General features: G+C 41.5%; 1 protein-coding gene across 2 annotated transcripts in view; it reads left to right on the top strand.

The window, feature by feature from the left end:
* LOC143296932 (AP-3 complex subunit beta-2-like) overlaps positions 1–20,473 on the top strand; it is a 43,225-nt gene that overhangs the window by 4,272 nt on the left and 18,480 nt on the right. For both annotated transcript variants that reach the window (XM_076608960.1, XM_076608959.1), the window contains exons 6-14: positions 278–344; positions 1,709–1,891; positions 3,181–3,369; positions 5,477–5,574; positions 6,806–6,860; positions 10,831–10,902; positions 11,973–12,035; positions 12,562–12,694; positions 14,769–14,821. In XM_076608960.1, the coding sequence (XP_076465075.1) occupies positions 278–344; positions 1,709–1,891; positions 3,181–3,369; positions 5,477–5,574; positions 6,806–6,860; positions 10,831–10,902; positions 11,973–12,035; positions 12,562–12,694; positions 14,769–14,821 (913 nt within the window). The remainder of the gene's footprint in view (positions 1–277; positions 345–1,708; positions 1,892–3,180; positions 3,370–5,476; positions 5,575–6,805; positions 6,861–10,830; positions 10,903–11,972; positions 12,036–12,561; positions 12,695–14,768; positions 14,822–20,473) is intronic.

The raw sequence follows: 20,473 nt of genomic DNA, 5'->3' as shown, positions 1-20,473 counted from the left end.
CGATTGCATGCACGCATGCACTTACACACACAAATTCACTCTCCCTCTTGCTCACTCCACAAGATGCTAAGTCAGATGAACATATCAGTGCATGTTAGAGGCATGTTTATTTTGTCTGTTTCTGTATCACACAAATGAATGATATTCTCTCACACTTCAGAACTCACAGCTTTTATTTCAATCCACTCAAACATGATAGTCACTGTTTCTGAGAAAGAAATGCCACAGGATACAAGTAAAGCTCTAATAGTGCACTTTGAAGTTTTGGGTATTGCAGCCTGGACCCTGAAACGAAAGACCAGCTCATTGAGGTGTTGGAGCGACTGCTGGGAGACAAGACCACAGTGAGTACATTTGTACCTTTATCTAGCTTGAATTAGGTTTTAAGTCCAGACCCCATTGAGTACAACTATACCTTTATCCAGCTTGAATCAGGTGATTAGTAGCAGGGCTTCTGACAGATGAAAAATCTTGGGGGTTCCAGAATCTTGTACCATAAGTCATGGGATTCCCAGACTACCTTCAGAGGGTCACTCTAATGCTGCACATTATTATCGCACTTGCATTGCTGCACATATACCAAGGCAGGCATATATCCTGGTCATAATTGTCCAGGTTTTCAGGCCAAGGAATGGTGAAGCGAAAGAAACCTCCTCGTAGCAGACGAACCTGAAGTCAAACTGAAGCTTCCATACAACATTTTCACTTTTTTGTGTTCATTTGAACAAATTTTATATCCCAGGGGCCCGCTCAGTGAATGTGCAGTGCATCCTTTGTACTTTCAAAGCGTCAGTGATCCATATCAAAAGCCATGAGTGGGAGAGAAAGTGTTAAGGAGCATACCCTGGTCTGCAAGGAGATATTATGATCATATAGATAGTACAGCACAAATACAGCTGTTCCCAGATATCACTTCGCAACATAAGAATGACTGTACCCAAGTCTCACATGTCCAAATGGGATTGAGGGTTGGTGTAGCAGCATCAGCTAATCTGAGCATTGTGCTTTAAGAATAAATCAAAATATCCTCTAGTTTTGTCACAAGTCCACTAGATCTTGGTAAATCACTTATAAGTCAGTAATAAGTCACATTTTATAGGGAGTAAATGTGAAGAGATGCAGAACAGTTAAAAACACCTATCCGTGATGGGAGAGGGAATCATTGTGGAGAGGAGTTCTGTGTGTAATTTCCTCACCTCAGGTTAAGTGATTCACTGTTATGAGGTGAGAACACCTTCAGAAAGCATGATAAAATCCAATACACTTGCGTTCCTTGACACCCTGAGTGTATGACAGTGACAGAAGATGGTGAAGACAGCCATGCTCTGGTAGCTTTGAATGTATATCCAGATGCTGAACTCCTTTATCCCCAAGATTCAATGCACACAAATAAGCATGAATTTTTGTGTGCAGTATGACATTCAGTTTATTGTTCCAAGCTTAGTCTGCAGCCTGCTCTGGTTGCATCTGTATGTGCAGAATCAGTATTTGTTGGCTAACCTACGATATTAGTTTGATGATGCTGTGCTTTTGCAGCCAGTTACTCTATTTGTTTGACCATGTGACTATTGATTTGCAACCAGGTACTCTATTTGTTTGACCATGTGACTATTGATTTGCAACCAGGTACTCTATTTGTTTGACCATGTGACTATTGATTTGCAGCCAGGTACTCTATTTGTTTGACCATGTGACTATTGATTTGCAGCTGGTGGCAGGGAGTGCTATCCAAGCCTTTGAGGAGATCTGCCCGGAGCGCATCGACCTGATCCACAAGAATTACCGCAAGTTGTGTAATCTGCTGGTGGATGTGGAGGAGTGGGGGCAAGTTGTCATCATCAACACGCTCACACGCTACGCCCGTACCCAGTTCATCAATCCCAATGCCAACGTGAGTGCTGATAAGTTCTGTTTTCAGTGTGGTGTTTTGTAGGGGTGAAGCAGACATCTTGTCAGTGCTTATCTTTGGCTGATTGTGTAATTGTTTATATGGATGCCAAAAACCTGCTGATTTGGTTAAATGCTTGCTGCTGAATCCTCTTTGTGCCCTGTGGCACGTAAGGCTGCCACCAAAGATCTCCACTGCTGCCTGTCTTGTGCTGTCTCAGCTAGCAGCCCTGTCTCAGCTAGCTTCCCTGTCTCAGCTAGCATCCCTGTCTCAGCTAGCTTCCCCCAGATGTAGCCATTCCTTTTTTTGGATCTTTTCAGTAGTTTCCTGGTTTACTTCATTCCTACGTGTCACCAGAGTTTCATCTCTGCTTTTGGCTTCTGTGACAAATGGAGTGTTTTATAGTCGAACCATATAATTATGTGACCTGTTTGAAGACAAAATTTGACATAAAACAAGAACGCCAGAGAATCGACAGACAGACAGAAAATACGAAAAAACTTAGCCATATGAAGAGCACAGGAACAGGAGTCATAATGGCTGCCGGAAAAAGAGGGCGCTAGCCAGCAGGACAAAGGGGAGGTTACCTACTTCCGGGAGGTTATCGGCCGTAGTACTTTCATTTTCTCCGCATAGGCGGATAGTAGTTTGCACAGGACAGGAATGTCAGACCCCTGCCAGAGTCTGCACTAGTTGGGTCACGGTTAAGTATGTTATTTAAACGCAATTTTAGACAGAAAATTTCCTTTTTATAGAGTTGTCAGCTCTGCCTAACCTCTTAACCCAGAGTTGGCTGGTTGATGACTTTTTGTCTGTCCTCTACCCTTTGTCATTTGTCACAGAAGCCAAAACCAGAGATAAAACTCTGGTGACACTTAGGAATGAAGTAACCCAGGAAACTACTGCCTTACCAGAACCGTAAGGCTTCAGCCATCATAGCTCTCTGTGTTACTGAGGCACATCAAGGTGGTGATCCCCTGGGTGGAATTGGGATAATGGGATATCACTTTAAAGCTGTATTTGATGAAGTACGTTCAAGTGGGTTTTTCTTAAAGCAATTTATTGTCATATAAGAATCAGATATTTAATAAACATATAGAGAATATGATGTGGTGGTGTATTTTATTTCTGTTGTTTTGCCTACCTCAACATTAAACATTTAAACAAACGAACTTTCGTATTCTATTTTTGGTATCATTATTATTATTTAGATTGCTTGGCATTAAAGTTTTTTTCACAGAAATAAACGAGCAATTAATGTTTAATTTCAAAAAGTCCTGATTCTGAAACAGGAGGTAGCGGAAGAAGAGGAGCGTCCATTCTACGAGAGCTCTGGCAAGGAGGATGAAGAGGACGAGGAGGAGGAGGCAGGGAAGGGGGATGCAAAGGGGGAGGTGAAGAAGGCCCCGTACATCATGGACCCTGACCATCGCCTGTTGCTGAGACAGGCCAAGCCTCTGCTCAACAGTCGCAACTCTGCTGTAGGTCCAGAGGGGAGAATAGGTGGTCTTTGCCCCGGAGAGACTTGTCCATGATTCGCTATTGGTCCAAACAGTAAACAAGCAGACAGTAGTATATTTGTGAACATCCAAATTACAAGATATTAAGATTTATATCTAGACATACCCTTCTTGGTCCAGTGGTCTTAGAATTTATATCTAGACATACCAGGCTTGGTCCAGTGGTCTTTGCCACTGAAAGACTTGTCCATGATTTTCTGTGAGTCCTAACAGTAAAAAAGCAAACAGTGGTATGTTTTTAAACATCCAAATTACAGTTGAAATTTATATCTAGACATACCAGACTTGGTCCAGTGGTCTTTGCTACTCAGAGACTTGTCCGTGATTTGCTTGAGTCCTAACAGTAAACAAGTAAATAGTAGTGTTTGTAAACATCCAAATTACAGCACATTAGAATTTATATCTAGACATACCAGACTTGGTCCAGTGGTCTTTGCTACTCAGAGACTTGTCCGTGATTTGCTGTGAGTCCTAACAGTAAACAAGCAAATAGTAGTATGTTTGTAAACATCCCAGTTACAGTTAGAATTTATATCCAGACATACCAGACTTGGTCCAGTGGTCTTTGCCGGTGAGAGACATGTCCATGATTTGCTGTGAGTCCTAACAGTAAACAAGCAAACAGTAGTATATTTGTAAACATCCAAATATTATGATACATTAAAATTGGTATGTAGACATACCACACTTGGTCCTGTGGTCTTTGCCACTGACAGACCTGCCCATGATTTGCTTTTAGTCTAAACAGTAAACAAGCAAACAGTATATGTTTGTAAACATCCAAATTACAGCACATTAAAATTTGTATCTATAAACAAGCAAACTGCAGTATGTTTGTTAACAACCATATTACAACACATTAAAATTTGTATCTAGGCATATCAAATTTGGTCTAGTGGTCTTTGCCACTGACAGACTTGTCCATGATTTGCTGTGAGTCCTAATAGTAAACAGGAGTATGTTTGTAAACGTCCAAAATTACAACACATTAAAATTTGTAACTGGACATATCAGACTTGGTCCATGATTTGCTTAAAATATTAACAGTAAATAAAGCAAAGGGTGGTTTGTTCATAAGCATGTAAATTACAACATATTCAATTTCATATTTAGACATATCTTTTTGACTCACTTGTGTAAATAAAGTGAGTTTATGTTTTAACCCGGTGTTCGGTTGTCTGTCTGTGTGTGTGTGTATGTGTGTCCATGGTAAACGTTAACATTGACATTTTCTCTGCAAATACTTTGTCAGTTGACACCAAATTAGGCATAAAAATAGGAAAAATTCAGTTCTTTCCAGTCATCTTGTTTAAAACAATATTGCACCTCTGGGATGGGCACAAAAAAAAAAAAATGAAGCTTAATTATATGCAAACTGCATTTACTGTTACATTTATATTTTTTGTATTCTCTAAACTTGGCATTTTGATCTGATATTCTGACCCAACAACTAGAGCAGTCATTATTATCATTTTTTGTTCAAACAGGAACTTCTTTTGATAAGCATGGAAGTTTTATTTATTTTGCAAACGTTTTGGTGCAGATAGTAAAGAAGGGAAATTACTCTGTAATTAATGCTAGGGGACTTAATTTGCTTTAAATTGATCTTTCTAATCTTAAACATTACAATTTGAAATTATAGTCAATACATAAAAAGCTTGGATTTTTTTAAGTGTATCACAAGTGAGTCTTGAAGGCCTTGCCTCTCTTGTTTTCTTTTTCTTTTTGTGTTCCTATCAAATGGATTTTTCTGCAGAATTTTGCCAGAGAGAACCTTTTTGTTGCTGTGGGTTCTTTCATGTGCCAAACTGAATGCTGCACAGTGGACTATGGTTTATTGTCTCATCTGAAAGATGTGTCCAGACCACCACCCAAGTTCTTGTGGATTTCAGTCCTGTGTACTCTGATTCTCTCGCTTCTTAGGCAAACACATCTCCGCTCCACTGTAGGTTCACTCTTTTAGATAGTTTTACTAGACAAACCCCACAGAATGTTTAGAATGACCCATGCGAAATTTGTCCTGGTGAACGAACCCAAGACCTTTTAACAGACGTCGTTGTTGTTACAGGTGGTGATGGCGGTGGCCCAGCTGTACCACCACTGTGCCCCCAAGGCAGAGGTGGGCATCGTGGCCAAGAGTCTGATCCGTCTGCTGAGGAGTCACCAGTAAGGCTTTGGGATGATCACTGTGTCTGTCTGCTGCTTCAGCTGGCCACTGTTTTTTCCTTGGGTTTATAACCTCAATATCTGCTCTTTTTTTTTTTTTTTTTTTTGCAGCTCCTCTGTTACACCGATGACCTAACTTGATGTCTCTTTCGAGACCTGTTCGCTTTTACACACAACCATGCCCAGTGATATGACTCGTTTTTGACAGGCGCCATAGCCGATTGGTTAAAGTGTTGGACTTTCGATCTGAGGGTCCCGGGTTCGAATCACGGTGACGGTACCTGGTGGGTAAAGGGTGGAGATTTTTATGATCTCCCAGGTCAACGTATGTGCAGACTTGCCAGTGCCTGAACCCCCTTCATGTGTATATGCAAGCAGAAGATCAAATACGCACGTTAAAGATCCTGTAATCCATGTCAGCGTTCGGTGGGTTATGGAAACAAGAACATACCCAGCATGCACACCCCCAAAAGCGGAGTATGGCTGCCTACATGGCGGGGTAAAAACGGTCATACACGTAAAAAGTCCACTCACGTATATACGAGTGAACATGGGAGTTGAAGCCCACGAACGCAGAAGAAGAAGAAGACTCGTTTATATCTCACATCCCTGACAAGAGGACAATCCCAAACCAGCTGGTTTTCCTGGAACCGAATTACAATCTTCCTCAAGGTGTGCTCATTCAACACACATGATCGGTGAGCTGACTGAATTTGTCAAACTGTCCAGACTGCTGTCCTTTATCAGTGCATACCTGGATCAGAAGCCAGAACCAAGCGGTCTTGTTTCCATTCACTCTGGGTCAAAAAGCTATTACCCTTTCTGTGCATGTGCTTTTATCTCCCTACCCAGTTCTTGTTTCTGGCTATGCTTCACATATGCAGCTTTGCTAATGCTGTAAATAGCTTCACTCTGTCACACTCACATGCATGTGCACACACATGTGCATACACGCACAGATGAAGACATACATACATACATGAATGCAAGCACGCATACACACACACACTTATGCACATGCACACACGCATGCACACGCACACACACACACACACACGCATGCACATGCACACACACACGCATGCATGCACACGCGCGTGCACACACACACACACACACGTTTAGATAGGTTTGATTGATGGACATGAAAATTACAAATAATCTTTGTTGAACAGTATTGCTTAAAAAAAAAAAAAAAATGTCATGGTAAAAACAATGACTGTGTGTGCAGGGAGATACAGTATGTTGTCCTGAGTAATGTGGCGACCATGACCACAAAGAGAAAGGTGAGCATTGTACTGATTATAGTATTGCTCTCTTTCTTGTCACAACAGATTTCCCTGTTGGTGATAACATTCTTTCTTCTTCTTCTTATTTCTGTATGCAGCTTGGGATGTTTTTGGTGGGGAGAGCTTGTGAGCTCATTGATACGCCACACTTTTGGTTAACCCTTTGACTGCTGTCGGCCATTGTGCTTGTCAGTGGAGGGCTTTCATCACACTGAGACAGAACTGAAAAGTCAGGTTGTCAGTCACCATTATTTATTTAATCTTCTTCCTCTTGGAATTGCTTTACTTTTTGTTCAGCAAAATAAGTTACAGTTGCACCATTGAACAGTTTGAAAAATATACAAAAAGTAGTAGCTGCATTTCAAACTTATACCACTCTGATCTCATGTGGCTAATGTTCCTGTTCTGATCTCATGTGGCTAATGTTCCTGTTCTGATCTCACTTGGCTAATGTTCCTGTTCTGATCTCATGTGGCTAATGTTCCTGTTCTGATCTCATGTGGCTAGTGTTCCTGTTCTGATCTCATGTGGCTAATGTTCCTGTTCTGATCTCACTTGGCTAATGTTCCTGTTCTGATCTCATGGGGCTAATGTTCCTGTTCTGATCTCATGTGGCTAATGTTCCTGTTCTGATCTCACTTGGCTAATGTTCCTGTTCTGATCTCATGTGGCTAATGTTCCTGTTCTGATCTCACCTGGTTAATGTTCCTGTTCTGATCTCACCTTGCTAATGTTCCTGTTCTGATCTCACTTGGCTAATGTTCCTGTTCTGATCTCATGTGGCTAATGTTCCTGTTCTGATCTCACTTGGCTAATGTTCCTGTTCTGATCTCATGTGACTAATGTTCCTGTTCTGATCTCACTTGGCTAATGTTCCTGTTCTGATCTCACCTTGCTAATGTTCCTGTTCTGATCTCATGTGGCTAATGTTCCTGTTCTGATCTCATGTGGCTAATGTTCCTGTTCTGATCTCACTTGGCTAATGTTCCTGTTCTGATCTCATTTGGCTAATGTTCCTGTTCTGATCTCACTTGGCTAATGTTCCTGTTCTGATCTCATGGGGCTAATGTTCTTGTTCTATCTCACTTGGCTAATGTTCCTGTTCTGATCTCATCTGGTTAATGTTCCTGTTTTCATCTCTGGGGCTAATGTTCCTGTTCTGATCTCATGGGGCTAATGTTCCTTTTCTGATCTCACTTGGCTAATGTTCCTGTTCTGATCTCACTTGGCTAATGTTCCTGTTCTGATCTCACTTGGCTAATGTTCCTGTTCTGATCTCATGGGGCTAATGTTCCTGTTCTGATCTCACTTGGCTAATGTTCCTGTTCTGATCTCATCTGGCTAATGTTCCTGTTCTGATCTCATGGGGCTAATGTTCCTGTTCTGATCTCACTTGGCTAATGTTCCTGTTCTGATCTCATCTGGCTAATGTTCCTGTTCTGATCTCATCTGGTTAATGTTCCTGTTCTGATCTCATTGGGCTAATGTTCCTGTTTTGATCTCATTTAGCTAATGTCCCTTTTCGTTTTCCCTCTAAAGAATGTTTTCTGTGTTCACGTACCTGTCTTTATCTGCAGCATTCATAAATTGTAGCTGTCATGTTCTGCAGGCTTTCAGATGTATGACCTTTTTTCTCCCACTGCTTCGCTGGAAGTGGATGCATACTGGAGTTTTTAGTTTTGCCATAACCATCTAAAGCTGACAGGCCTGCACAGAGAGAACAATCCTCACCTCACCTGTTTGGATAAGGATCAAAGCCATCACCAGACCATGGCCGAGTTCAGTTCAGTTCAGTTACTCTAGGAGGCATCACTGCATTTGGACAAATCCATATATGCTACACCTTACCTGCCTAGCAGATGCCTGACCAACCGCGTAATCCAGCGCACTTGGTCATGGTCCAAAAGATTAGATCCTGGACAACAACTATTCAGTCTGATGTAAGGGGCAGTAAGAAAAGCATGGCCATTGTGTGATCCAAACTAGTAACCTGGCATGTGGAGTGATGGCCTAGAGGTAACGCGTCCGCCTAGGAAGCGAGAGAACCTGACTGCGCTGGTTTGAATCACAATCATGGTTCAGCCGCCGATATTTTCTCCCCCTCCACTAGACATTGAGTGGTGGTCTGGATGCTAGTCATTTGGATGAGATGTTAAACCAAGGTCCCGTGTGCAGCATGCACTTAGCGCATGTAAAAGAACCCACGGCAACAAAAGGGTTGTTCCTGGAAAAATCGTGTAGAAAAATCCACTTCGATAGGAAAAACAAATAAAACTGCACGCAGGAAAAAAACAACAAAAAAATGGGTGGCGCTGTAGTATTGCGACACGCTCTCTCTGGGGAGAGCAGCCCGAATTTCACACAGAAAAATCTGTTATGATAAAAAGAAATACAAAAAACTACAAAATAACTAGCTAATTTGATGTCCATTTCTTCCTCTGTCAGGTCACCATTCTATTCTGGTAGTCTGCCATCAGACTTTAAGAGAAGAAAAAACTATGTCTTTTGCTCATCAGATGAGAGAGATTGTCAGTTACATAAGACATAGTTCTGTGTCTGAATTTGTTTATGTTGGATTTGTTTTCTGATGGTTGTAAATGTGTTGGCAGCAATGATGTGATAAAGTTTCTGTGTGTTTATAGTAAGCTGGTCAGTAAAAGTTTAATTGGCAGGCATGTGAACAGCTCCAGTTTTAGTGTAATTTGCTTTGAGACCAGTTTGCTGTATTATGTCACTATACACATGGCTGTGTCGCTGTATGCATTGCTTCATGTCACTTTACACTTTGCTACATGGAGGATGATATGCATTGCTACATGCTGGTCACAGATAATTTCTTTCCATTGCAATATAATTGGAGAATAAGGCAAGGTTTACATGTCATGTATGAATCTTGTGAATTCCTACGCCGGTAACAAGCAAAAGAGACCAAATCTTGACAAGGCCAGTGGTAAACGGTAAATATAAGAAGGAAGGTTCCCGACTCTATTACCTGTTGTTTACCTGAATGCAAGCACTGACTCGGAGCTGTGTGCCTTTTGTTTTAAGGAGCAGAATCACTGTTATAGTTTGTTGTTTATTAACGAAGAGGGGCACCATGGCAGAATTGTTTTGGTGTTGCACAACTGATCCAGACGTCACTAGTGATCAGGGTTTGAAGCCCCATTTAATTACGCATACTTAACCGTGACCCAACTAATGCAGACTCCGGCAGGGGTCTGACATTCCTGTCCTGTGCAAACTACTATCTGCCTATGCGGAGAAAACGAAAGTAACTACGGCCGATAACCTCCCGGAAGTAGATAACTTCCCCTTTTTTCTGGCAGCCATCATGACTCCTGTTCCTGTGCTCTTCATACGGCTAAGTTTTTTCATATTTTCTGCCTGTCTGTCGATTCTCTGGCGTTCTTGTTTTTTGTCAAATTATGTCTCGATTGGGCAATCGCGCTAAAATTAAGGCGCGATCACGGCATGGTGTTGTGTGTCCTTGGGAAAGGCACTTCACTCCGTTTTTCCTCACCTGACCCAGGTGTGAAAGGTACCAGACTTTGGTTTGGGAAGGTTAAAGAGAATTGGGCCCCACCTTCCTCTTTCAAGCCCTAGACACAGTGGATTTTAATTCACTGTCCCGATAGTGGTAAAAGGCTATGGGGCCTTTAACCTTTTTTTTTTCAATACAAAGAAAAGAAAAGAATTGATAGACAGAAAATACAAAAAAAACTTAGCTGTATGCGGAGCACAGGAGCAGGAGTCAAGATTGCTGCTGGGAAAAGAGGGCGCTAGTCAGGGATGCAAAAGGGAGGTAACCTACTTCGGGAGGTTATCAGCCGTAGCTACTTTCATTTTCTCCGCATAGGCAGGTAGTAGTTTGCACAGGACAGGAATCAGACCCCTGCTGGAGTCTGCACTAGTGGGTCACGGTATGTATGTTACTTAAACGTAATGTGTGGATTTGTATGTTGTGCAGGGGATGTTTGAACCCTTCCTCAAAAGTTTCTATGTGCGCTCCAGTGATCCTCTCCATATCAAGCTGCTGAAGGTAAGTCTGGTGTCACGTTCTGGAGTTTCAAGGAGTTGTCAGACTGTGCAAACTAATCCACACACTACACCACATCTGCTGTTTAAAAAAAAGAAGAAATGGGAGGAAAAAAAGAGCATTGACCTTCACATAAACCCAGCATGCTGTTCAGTCCTTGAGAGCCTAGCCGACATTCTTCACAAGAGACAGAGAATACAGAGAAATGGATGGATCCGACGGGCGCACTAGCCGAGTGGTTAAAGCATTGGACTTTCAATCTGAGGGTCCCGGGTTCGAATCACGGTGATGGCACCTGGTGGGTAAAGGGTGGAGATTTTTACGATCTCCCAGGTCAACATATGTGCAGACCTGCTAGTGCCTGAACCCCCTTCGTGTGTAAACGCATGCAGAAGATCAAATACGCACGTTAAAGATCCCGTAATCCATGTCAGCGTTCGGTGGGTTACGGAAATAAAAACATACCCAGCATGCACACCCCCGAAAACAGAGCATGGCTGCCTACATGGCAGGGTAAAAACGGTCATGCACGTAAAAGCCCACTCGTGTACATGCGAGTGTACGTGGGAGTTGCAGCCCACGAAAGCAGAAGAAGAAGAAGAGGATGGATCATTTGGAAAAATTGTTATCTTGTTCACAAGACATAAAATACAGAAATAGGTCATTGAAAAATTGCTGCTAGAAAATACAAGAATGGATGGGACATTTGAGCATGGAAATGCATCAGCATACCAGCATGGTGCACATACTGTCTGTCTTTGACAGTTGAAAACAGTATCTTGTTAACATCAATCGAATGTGCATTTGATAACAGTCTTTTTCTTTGATTACGGAAGAATTCTGGCTGGAGGGTGATGCAGGCAAGGAGAGCAAATCTAGTATTATTTTTCATAAATACAAAATGATTTGACGTTCCGATGATCCACATAGAATTCTGTCTAGACAAGTAGACTGAAGGAACGTTAGCCTTGGTTACAGGACACATGATAAAGATAAGAGGATGGTGATTGTTTAAAGCTCTTGTAATATGTGTTGATTTATTTTTAAATCAGATGATTTTCTTTTCTTTTCAGTTGGAGATCCTCACAAATTTGGCAACAGAAACCAACATTTCTACCATCTTGAGAGAATTCCAGGTATGTTCCATGTTCCACTCAAAGCTTTCGTGTGACAGAAAAGTTCTCAGTAACTTGGTGAAAGAATATCTGGAGGACAGATGGTCAAAAGGGAGGTCAGTCAGCTCAGGCCCACTGGTTTGCAGTGTGGGCCTTTGTTTCAGTATTTCTCCACTGCCTTTTGTCTGATTTGGCTCCAGTCCATGGGTGCAGAAGCACAGTGCCTGTGTGGGCTGAAGGCATTCAGCATGTCAGATACATTGAAAGGGGCAGGTTATTGTATTTTATTATTTTTCCTTCTTTAAAGAAAAAAACAACATACTATTTGTATAGGCCACAAATAAAAATTATCTGTATGTGCAGAGACATTCCATGTGCCTTGCTTTTGTTCAGTTATTTCCTATTTCTGTTTGATTACAAGATTGCATTGTTTGGTGTGTGTGTGTGTGTGTGCGCGCGCGTGTGTGTGTGTGAATCAGTGTTTGTTTACTTACATGTGTATGTATTTATACTTGGCTGTACAAATCCATTTTTGCTGCATGCGCAGACATATGTGACCAGTTCGGACAAGGACTTCGCGGCAGCCACCATCCAGGCAATAGGTCGCTGTGCCAGCAGTATTTCTGAAGTGACTGACACCTGTCTCAATGGACTGGTGCACCTCATGTCCAACAGAGATGGTCAGTGAATCGATTTATTGATTAATATGGATATTTATACCAGCACTTCTTCTTCTTCTGCGTTCGTGGGCTGCAACTCCCACGTTCACTCGTATGTACACGAGTGGGCTTTTACGTATATGACCGTTTTTACCCTGCCATGTAGGCAGCCATACTCCATTTTCGGGGGTGTGCATGCTGGGTATGTTCTTGTTTCCATAATCCACCGAATGCTGACATGGATTACAGGATCTTTAACGTGCGTATTTGATCTTCTGCTTGCATGTACACACGAAGGGGGTTCAGGCACTGGCAGGTCTGCACATATGTTGACCTGGGAGATCATAAAAAAATCCACCCTTCACCCACCAGGCGCCGTCACCGTGATTCGAACCCGGGACCCTCAGATTGACAGTCCGCTTTAACCACTTGGCTATTGCGCCCGTTGATCAGAGATCAAACTCTTATGTGCTTTTCTAACACGGAATCATTTGCTCAGCAGGCTGCCTACCTGGGGAGAGCTGACTGAGAGTTGCTTTTTGGCGCTCATCATTTGTTTCCTAATATGTCATTCAGTCAGGCTCGCTCCCCCCTGCTCCCCACCAGCCCTGCCAAAAATGGAGTATGACTGCCCACCTGGCAGGGGTAGAGAATGCTCGTAGGCTTAAAAGCCGACATGCATCCGAGTGAACATGGGATTTACAGCTCACAAACAGAAAAGAAAAAGTAGTCAGGCTTCAGTCACACACACAACCATGTACATGCACACACACATGCTCACATAGAGTGGATTTTACTGTGAAATTTTGCCAGGACCAACTCTCTTGTTGCTGTGGGTTATTTTATGTGTGCTGACACAGGGGGGCTCAGTTTATCACCATCTGAATGGCTAGTGTCCAGACCACCACTCAAGGTCTAGTGGAGGGGGGGGAAATTCTGGCAAGTGCAGGACTCAGTACGGTATGCTGAGATTCTCTCTCTTCCTAGGTAGACACCTTACCAGAAGGCAACCATTGTGACTTTCATGTTCACTGACTGCAATCGCTGTTGGAGCTTCATGCTTTGATTCATATGATGTTGGATGTGTGAAAGCTAGGAATTGTCCTTTATATCCTTATAGGAGTGATGGCCTGGAGGTAACGCATCTGCTTGGGAAGTGAACTCAGAACTCAGAACTCAAAACGTTTTTATTCAAGGATTAAGATTTTAGGCATTGCCTATTCTTCCAGTCTGTCCTTGCTAATCTACATCTATTACAAATAGCACACACATAAATGAAAGGAAAAGGTTTTCATGCAGAACTGTATACATAATGAAGAAAACACCCCCCCCGGCCCTCCGCACACACCCACATCCGTGCACACACATGCATACACACACTGCCGCTCACGTGCGAGCGCACACACATTCATACACACACACGCGCGCACACATACTGACAGCACCCCCTCACTCCCCCCAAACACTAAGATTCACAGATGGATAGGACAGTGAGTCACAGAGAGATAGAGAGAGAGAGAGATGTCATCAATATAGAAGTTCCAGAAACATCCGGGTGTTCAAAAGGTACAGTATTGTTACTGTTGAGAGAATCTGAGCACGCTGGTTCAAATCACGGCTCAGCCGCCGATATTTTCTCCCCCTCCACTAGACCTTGAGTGGTGGTGTGGACGCTAGTCATTCGGATGAGACGATAAACCGAGGTCCCGTGTGCAGCATGCACTTAGCGCAAGTAAAAGAACCCACAGCAACAATAGGGTTGTTCCTGGCAAAATTCTGTAGAAAAATCCACTTCGATAGGAAAAACAAATAAAACTGCACGCAGGAAAAAATTTTAAAAAATGGGTGGCACTGTAGTGTGGCGATGCGCTCTCCCTGGGGAGAGCAGCCCGAATTTCACACAGAGAAATCTGTTGTGATAAAAAGAGAAATACAAATACAATATATGAAATGTCAGTTATTGATATTCAGTAATGGTTGACTATTATATGTGCACATTTAAATCATTTGACATTATTGATATGTTTTTTTGTAAAATCTTTCCTTACTGAGCTGTTTTATGTTGCTGTAACTCGCACTTTCTGGTCCTCTACAGAGGCTGTGGTAGCTGAGAGTGTGGTTGTGATCAAGAAACTGCTACAGATGCGGGTAAGTAGTCTCCTGGATAAATGTAAATTGGTTTTTTTAGCACCATTCTCTGTGACATCTTTGCTTTCTTTCTGAAATAGACAATGTTGAATTTTTATTTACACTTTATTTTGATATTTGCACATGTTGAACAATGAATTTACGGGTCTTTGTATGGACTGTGCACCAGTCTGAAGTCTTGAAAATCTTTTTTTTTTTTTTTTTTAATTAGTCCATTTAATTACACATACTTAGCCATGGCCCAACTAGTGCAGACTCCTGTCCTGTGCAAACTACTATCCGCCTATGCGGAGAAACGAAACTACAGCCGATAACCTCCCGGAAGTAGGTAACCTCCCCTTTGTCCCGCTGGCTAGCGCCCTCTTTTTCCGGCAGCCATCATGACTCCTGTTCCTGTGCTCTTCATACGGCTAAGTTTTTTTTCGTATTTTCTGCCTGTCTGTCGATTCTCTGGCGTTCTTGTTTGTTGTCAAATTATGTCTCCAACCAGGTCACATAATTATGTAGCTTGATTGTTTTTTTTAAATAGTCCATTTCTGATCAGTGCTGTTCTCTGTGCCAGGTTGGCTTTCCTTACTTCTTTACACTTACGCTGAGCTTTATGTGTTGCTGAAGCTCTTGTGTAACGTGGTGCCTGTTTGTAACTGCAGTGCACTTGCTGTTTGGAATCTGTTGTTGTTTCTGCTTTCCAGACTTCTGTACGTTTTAAGACTTTTGCCATTGTTTTGTTTCAGAAAAAAACCCTCAGGAATGATTATTTGTGGTTGTCTGATGTGTGTGTTGTATGGTCAGTATGAGTGTTGGTGTAGTTTGTGGTTGTCTGATGTGTGTGTTGTATGGTCAGTATGAGTGTTGGTGTAGTTTGTGGTTGTCTGATGTGTGTGTTGTATGGTCAGTATGAGTGTTGATGTAGTTTGTGGTTGTCTGATGTGTGTGTTGTATGGTCATTGTGAGTGTTGGTGTAGTTTGTGGTTGTCTGATGTGTGTGTTGTATGGTCAGTATGTGTGTTGGTGTAGTTTGTGGTTGTCTGATGTGTGTGTTGTATGGTCAATGTGAGTGTTGGTGTAGTTTGTGGTTGTCTGATGTGTGTGTTGTATGGTCAGTATGTGTGTTGGTGTAGTTTGTGGTTGTCTGATGTGTGTGTTGTATGGTCAGTATGTGTGTTGGTGTAGTTTGTGGTTGTCTGATGTGTGTGTTGTATGGTCAGTGTGAGTGTTGGTGTAGTTTGTGGTTGTCTGATGTGTGTGTTGTATGGTCAATGTGAGTGTTGGTGTAGTTTGTGGTTGTCTGATGTGTGTGTTGTATGGTCAATGTGAGTGTTGGTGTAGTTTGTGGTTGTCTGATGTGTGTGTTGTATGGTCAATGTGAGTGTTGGTGTAGTTTGTGGTTGTCTGATGTGTGTGTTGTATGGTCAATGTGAGTGTTGGTGTAGTTTGTGGTTGTCTGATGTGTGTGTTGTATGGTCAGTATGAGTGTTGGTGTAGTTTGTGGTTGTCTGATGTGTGTGTTGTATGGTCAGTATGTGTGTTGGTGTAGTTTGTGGTTGTCTGATGTGTGTGTTGTATGGTCAGTATGAGTGTTGGTGTAGTTTGTGGTTGTCTGATGTGTGTGTTGTATGGTCAGTATGAGTGTTGGTGTAGTTTGTGGTTGTCTGATGTGTGTGTTGTATGGTCAGTAGGAGTGTTGATGTAGTTTGTGGTTGTCTGATGTGTGTGTTGTATGGTCAGTGTGAGTGTTGGTGTAGTTTGTGGTTGTCTGATGTGTGTGTTGTATGGTCAATGTGAGTGTTGGTGTAGTTTGTGGTTGTCTGATGTGTGTGTTGTATGGTCAGTGTGAGTGTTGGTGTAGTTTGTGGTTGTCTGATGTGTGTGTTGTATGGTCAATGTGAGTGTTGGTGTAGTTTGTGGTTGTCTGATGTGTGTGTTGTATGGTCAGTAGGAGTGTTGATGTAGTTTGTGGTTGTCTGATGTGTGTGTTGTATGGTCAATGTGAGTGTTGGTGTAGTTTGTGGTTGTCTGATGTGTGTGTTGTATGGTCAGTATGTGTGTTGGTGTAGTTTGTGGTTGTCTGATGTGTGTGTTGTATGGTCAGTATGTGTGTTGGTGTAGTTTGTGGTTGTCTGATGTGTGTGTTGTATGGTCAATATTAGTGTTGGTGTAGTTTGTGGTTGTCTGATGTGTGTGTTGTATGGTCAGTATGAGTGGTGGTGTAGTTTGTGGTTGTCTGATGTGTGTGTTGTATGGTCAGTATGAGTGTTGGTGTAGTTTGTGGTTGTCTGATGTGTGTGTTGTATGGTCAATGTGAGTGTTGGTGTAGTTTGTGGTTGTCTGATGTGTGTGTTGTATGGTCAGTATGAGTGTTGGTGTAGTTTGTGGTTGTCTGATGTGTGTGTTGTATGGTCAATATTAGTGTTGGTGTAGTTTGTGGTTTTTGTTGTTGTAGTTGATAGTGTTGGTTTTTCATAATTTATTTGTTATTTTCTGTTTTTTTTGCTTATGCATCTCAAATTTGGAGTTTTTTTGTAGTTTCTCCTACTGACAGGTTTGCTATGTTTCAGAATGGTTCATCATTATTTTATTTTGAAACTTTTCAAGGAATGATGAGCTGTGTTTTCTAGTGACTGTGTTGCCTGAATTCCGCAACTGTTGGTGTGTTTCATAATTTACATTTTTCTTTACTTTCTGTTCTGTTGCACATGTGCTTTCATATTTGGTATTCCTGCTCTTCATGTTATTCTTATCTTTTGTTGTTACTTTCTTTTTAAAAAAAAGAAAAAAGAAAAAAAAGATTGTGTTATTTTAGTGTGGAATAGAATTGTAATTGTCTATGTGCTGTTATTCTGTTCTGTTTTCTAATTTTTGTGGTGTTTTGACACATGTTTATGATATTGATTTGTTCTCCTCCCATTTGCCAAAGCCCCAAGAAGCACAAAAGCAAAGGGTATATCTATCTATATGTGTTCATTGTATATTCTTGGTGGCATAGTTTACACAATGTACAGGATGCTATGGTGCATGCTGATCATTGAAAGACAACCCTGCTCACACCAACAGTTTGATTCCATATAATTATGTACCTGTGTCAAATGTTACTCGTTTCATGAAAGAAAATGTTACATACATTTATAAGGTGCTGCCATTCATATAGGAAGTATTTTTTGATTGATTATTCATAGGGGAAAAGCTATTTCATTTTAGTATATTCTGAAAGAAACGGCGACTCATGGAATCTCCTTATGGACACAATTGGGATATCTCATTGTTTAGTATACATACGAGTCTTCTTGGCTGATAACGTTAATGTGAGTTAAACCTGAAATGAACAACAGATTCTGTCCAATGGAACACTGGAGGGGCGTGGGGGGTTCTGGAAATGGTAAAGTAAATGTAAAGAAGCTATGCATGAACATTTAAAAATAATGCTGCTTTCCTGAATCGCAGTTCCTAAGTGAAGTGAAGAAATACAGAGACGTTATCAGGAAGAGGGTGATTAGAGGAAGTCCCTTGTTGAATCAAGCTGTTGGTGGTGGAGCATGTTTATGTATCACAGCTGTGCTGGGGAGTGGGAAGGCTGCAGTCCCCTTTTGGAGTGGGGCTGTGAGGTCTGGGTTTTCAGCTTTCGGCTTTGATTTCTCGACTCTCGACTGTTGGCCGCCGTTCTTTCTCTGTCTCTGGACCTTGCAATTGGAATGAACTTCCTCTTTCGCTTAGTCAAGTCTCCACACTCAGCTCTTTCAAGTCTGGCCTTAAAACCCACCTCTTCCCAAAATAGCCTCCCTTCCCTGCTTCTTCCTCGTCTTTAGTTTCTCCAGTTTTAGAGTTATGCGTGCGTGAGAATGACTGGTGCGAAAGCGCTTAGATTTGTCTATACACAAGATTCAGCGCTATATAAGTACCATTATTATTATTATTATTATTTCTCCTCTCTGTTGTTCTCTTTCCACTGCTCCACCCTGTGTCCCTGCCCTCCGTTTTTACAGCTGTCTGAACGCCCCTCTCCTGTCTCCCCTGTCTGTGTATCTCTCACCTTCTGTAGGACTCCATCCCTCTGGTTCCTTGTCACTGTCATGGTGTACCTTTGCTGGGTGGATTTCCACCCAGGGTGCAGCACCCAGAAGACTAGTGCAGCCAGTCACTGAGTCACTGTATGCATTTTTCTGAACAAGATTGAGATTCACAAATTTGGTATTGAACATCTACACTTTTGCAAAGAGCAGTTTTTTGTTATTTTGTTGTTGTTGTTGTTGTTTTGTTTTTGTTTTGTGTGTGTTTTGGTTTTTTTTAATAGTACTTTATGTGGCTGTGTAGGATTTATCATGATGCAGTCTTGAATAAATTTGGTTCTTTCTCTCTCTTGAACATAAAATTATGTGATGTCTATAGTGTTATATTATGTTTCTGCTTTTATTTTTCCTGTGAAGTTGCAAATGTAGACAGGGCATTGATCACAGGGTGATTTGAAAGATATTTAAGTTTGTTAAATTTTGATTATTTTTTTTATTCCATATGGACTTTGATAACTATATGTTTTGGTCCAGATTATTTTGGTATGCTTAAGTTGTTTACCCTGTCATTACAGGCTTTTGTTTTTGGTTACTCTTTTGGTTAAACAAGTCATTTAATTACACATACTTAACCGTGACCCAACTAGTGCAGACTCCGGCAGGGGTCTGACATTCCTGTCCTGTGCAAACTACTATCCGCCTATGCGGAGCAGACGAAACTACGGCCGATAACCTCCCGGAAATAGCTCGCATGGAGGAGCTCCACAGATCTGGCTGTCATGCCTGAGGCAGGCCCAACACGGTGACCTACCTCTGTCTCATGCCACAGTTTCCTTCAAACACAAAAACCACTTCCACTATCGGCCCACATCCGTTGTGGAATCATCAGATCAAACCACATGCGAAACAAGTCATTTTTGTGTTATGATGCAGAATGAGCTGAATTTTGATTTACCTGTGTAACAGTCCGTTTATTTTGGTGGTAAATCTGGTTTTGGTTTTATTATTTGGAATGGAGGAAATAAGGTACCTGGTTTTGTTTCTATTTTGTTTTCTATGCATGGGTTTAGCATTATTTCTGACTGGGAAGGCCATTTTTGAAAAAAATGTATCTGAGAAATTAAGGTTATTATACAGTAAGCGATTACTAAGATAAGATAAGAATAACTTTATTATCTCCACCAGGAGAAATTTGGTCAGGTGCATTATCACAACATAGACAAGTAAGCAACATGGGGACCATAACTGTATTACGAAGATACAAATGTAAAAAATATCACATACACCGTTTCATACATACATCCACACACTGCAGGCAATAACTAGTATTCTTAATGTAAAAACAGAAAGAATTAAGAAACATTATTTCAATATAATTATAAACATAGCCTACTATACTGCACATTGATTATAATAGATAAGAATAAAGGTAAATTGCGGAAGACCGCAACCAGATAATCAGCACACACCCGCACCCACCCACCCCACACATGCGGATTACTTGATTAAACAAGAGTACTAAACATATGTTCTCAAATAAAAGCATTTCACATATTCGCTTTTAAAAACATTGCAATTAAAAACATTGCAATACTACTTGTATATAAGGGTTAACTGTGGGAACATGTTTTGTTTATGAAGAACAAAA

Source organism: Babylonia areolata, chromosome 22 (assembly GCF_041734735.1).
Source record: "Babylonia areolata isolate BAREFJ2019XMU chromosome 22, ASM4173473v1, whole genome shotgun sequence".
NCBI lineage: Eukaryota > Metazoa > Mollusca > Gastropoda > Neogastropoda > Buccinidae > Babylonia > Babylonia areolata.
This window is presented reverse-complemented; position numbering and strand designations above follow the sequence as displayed.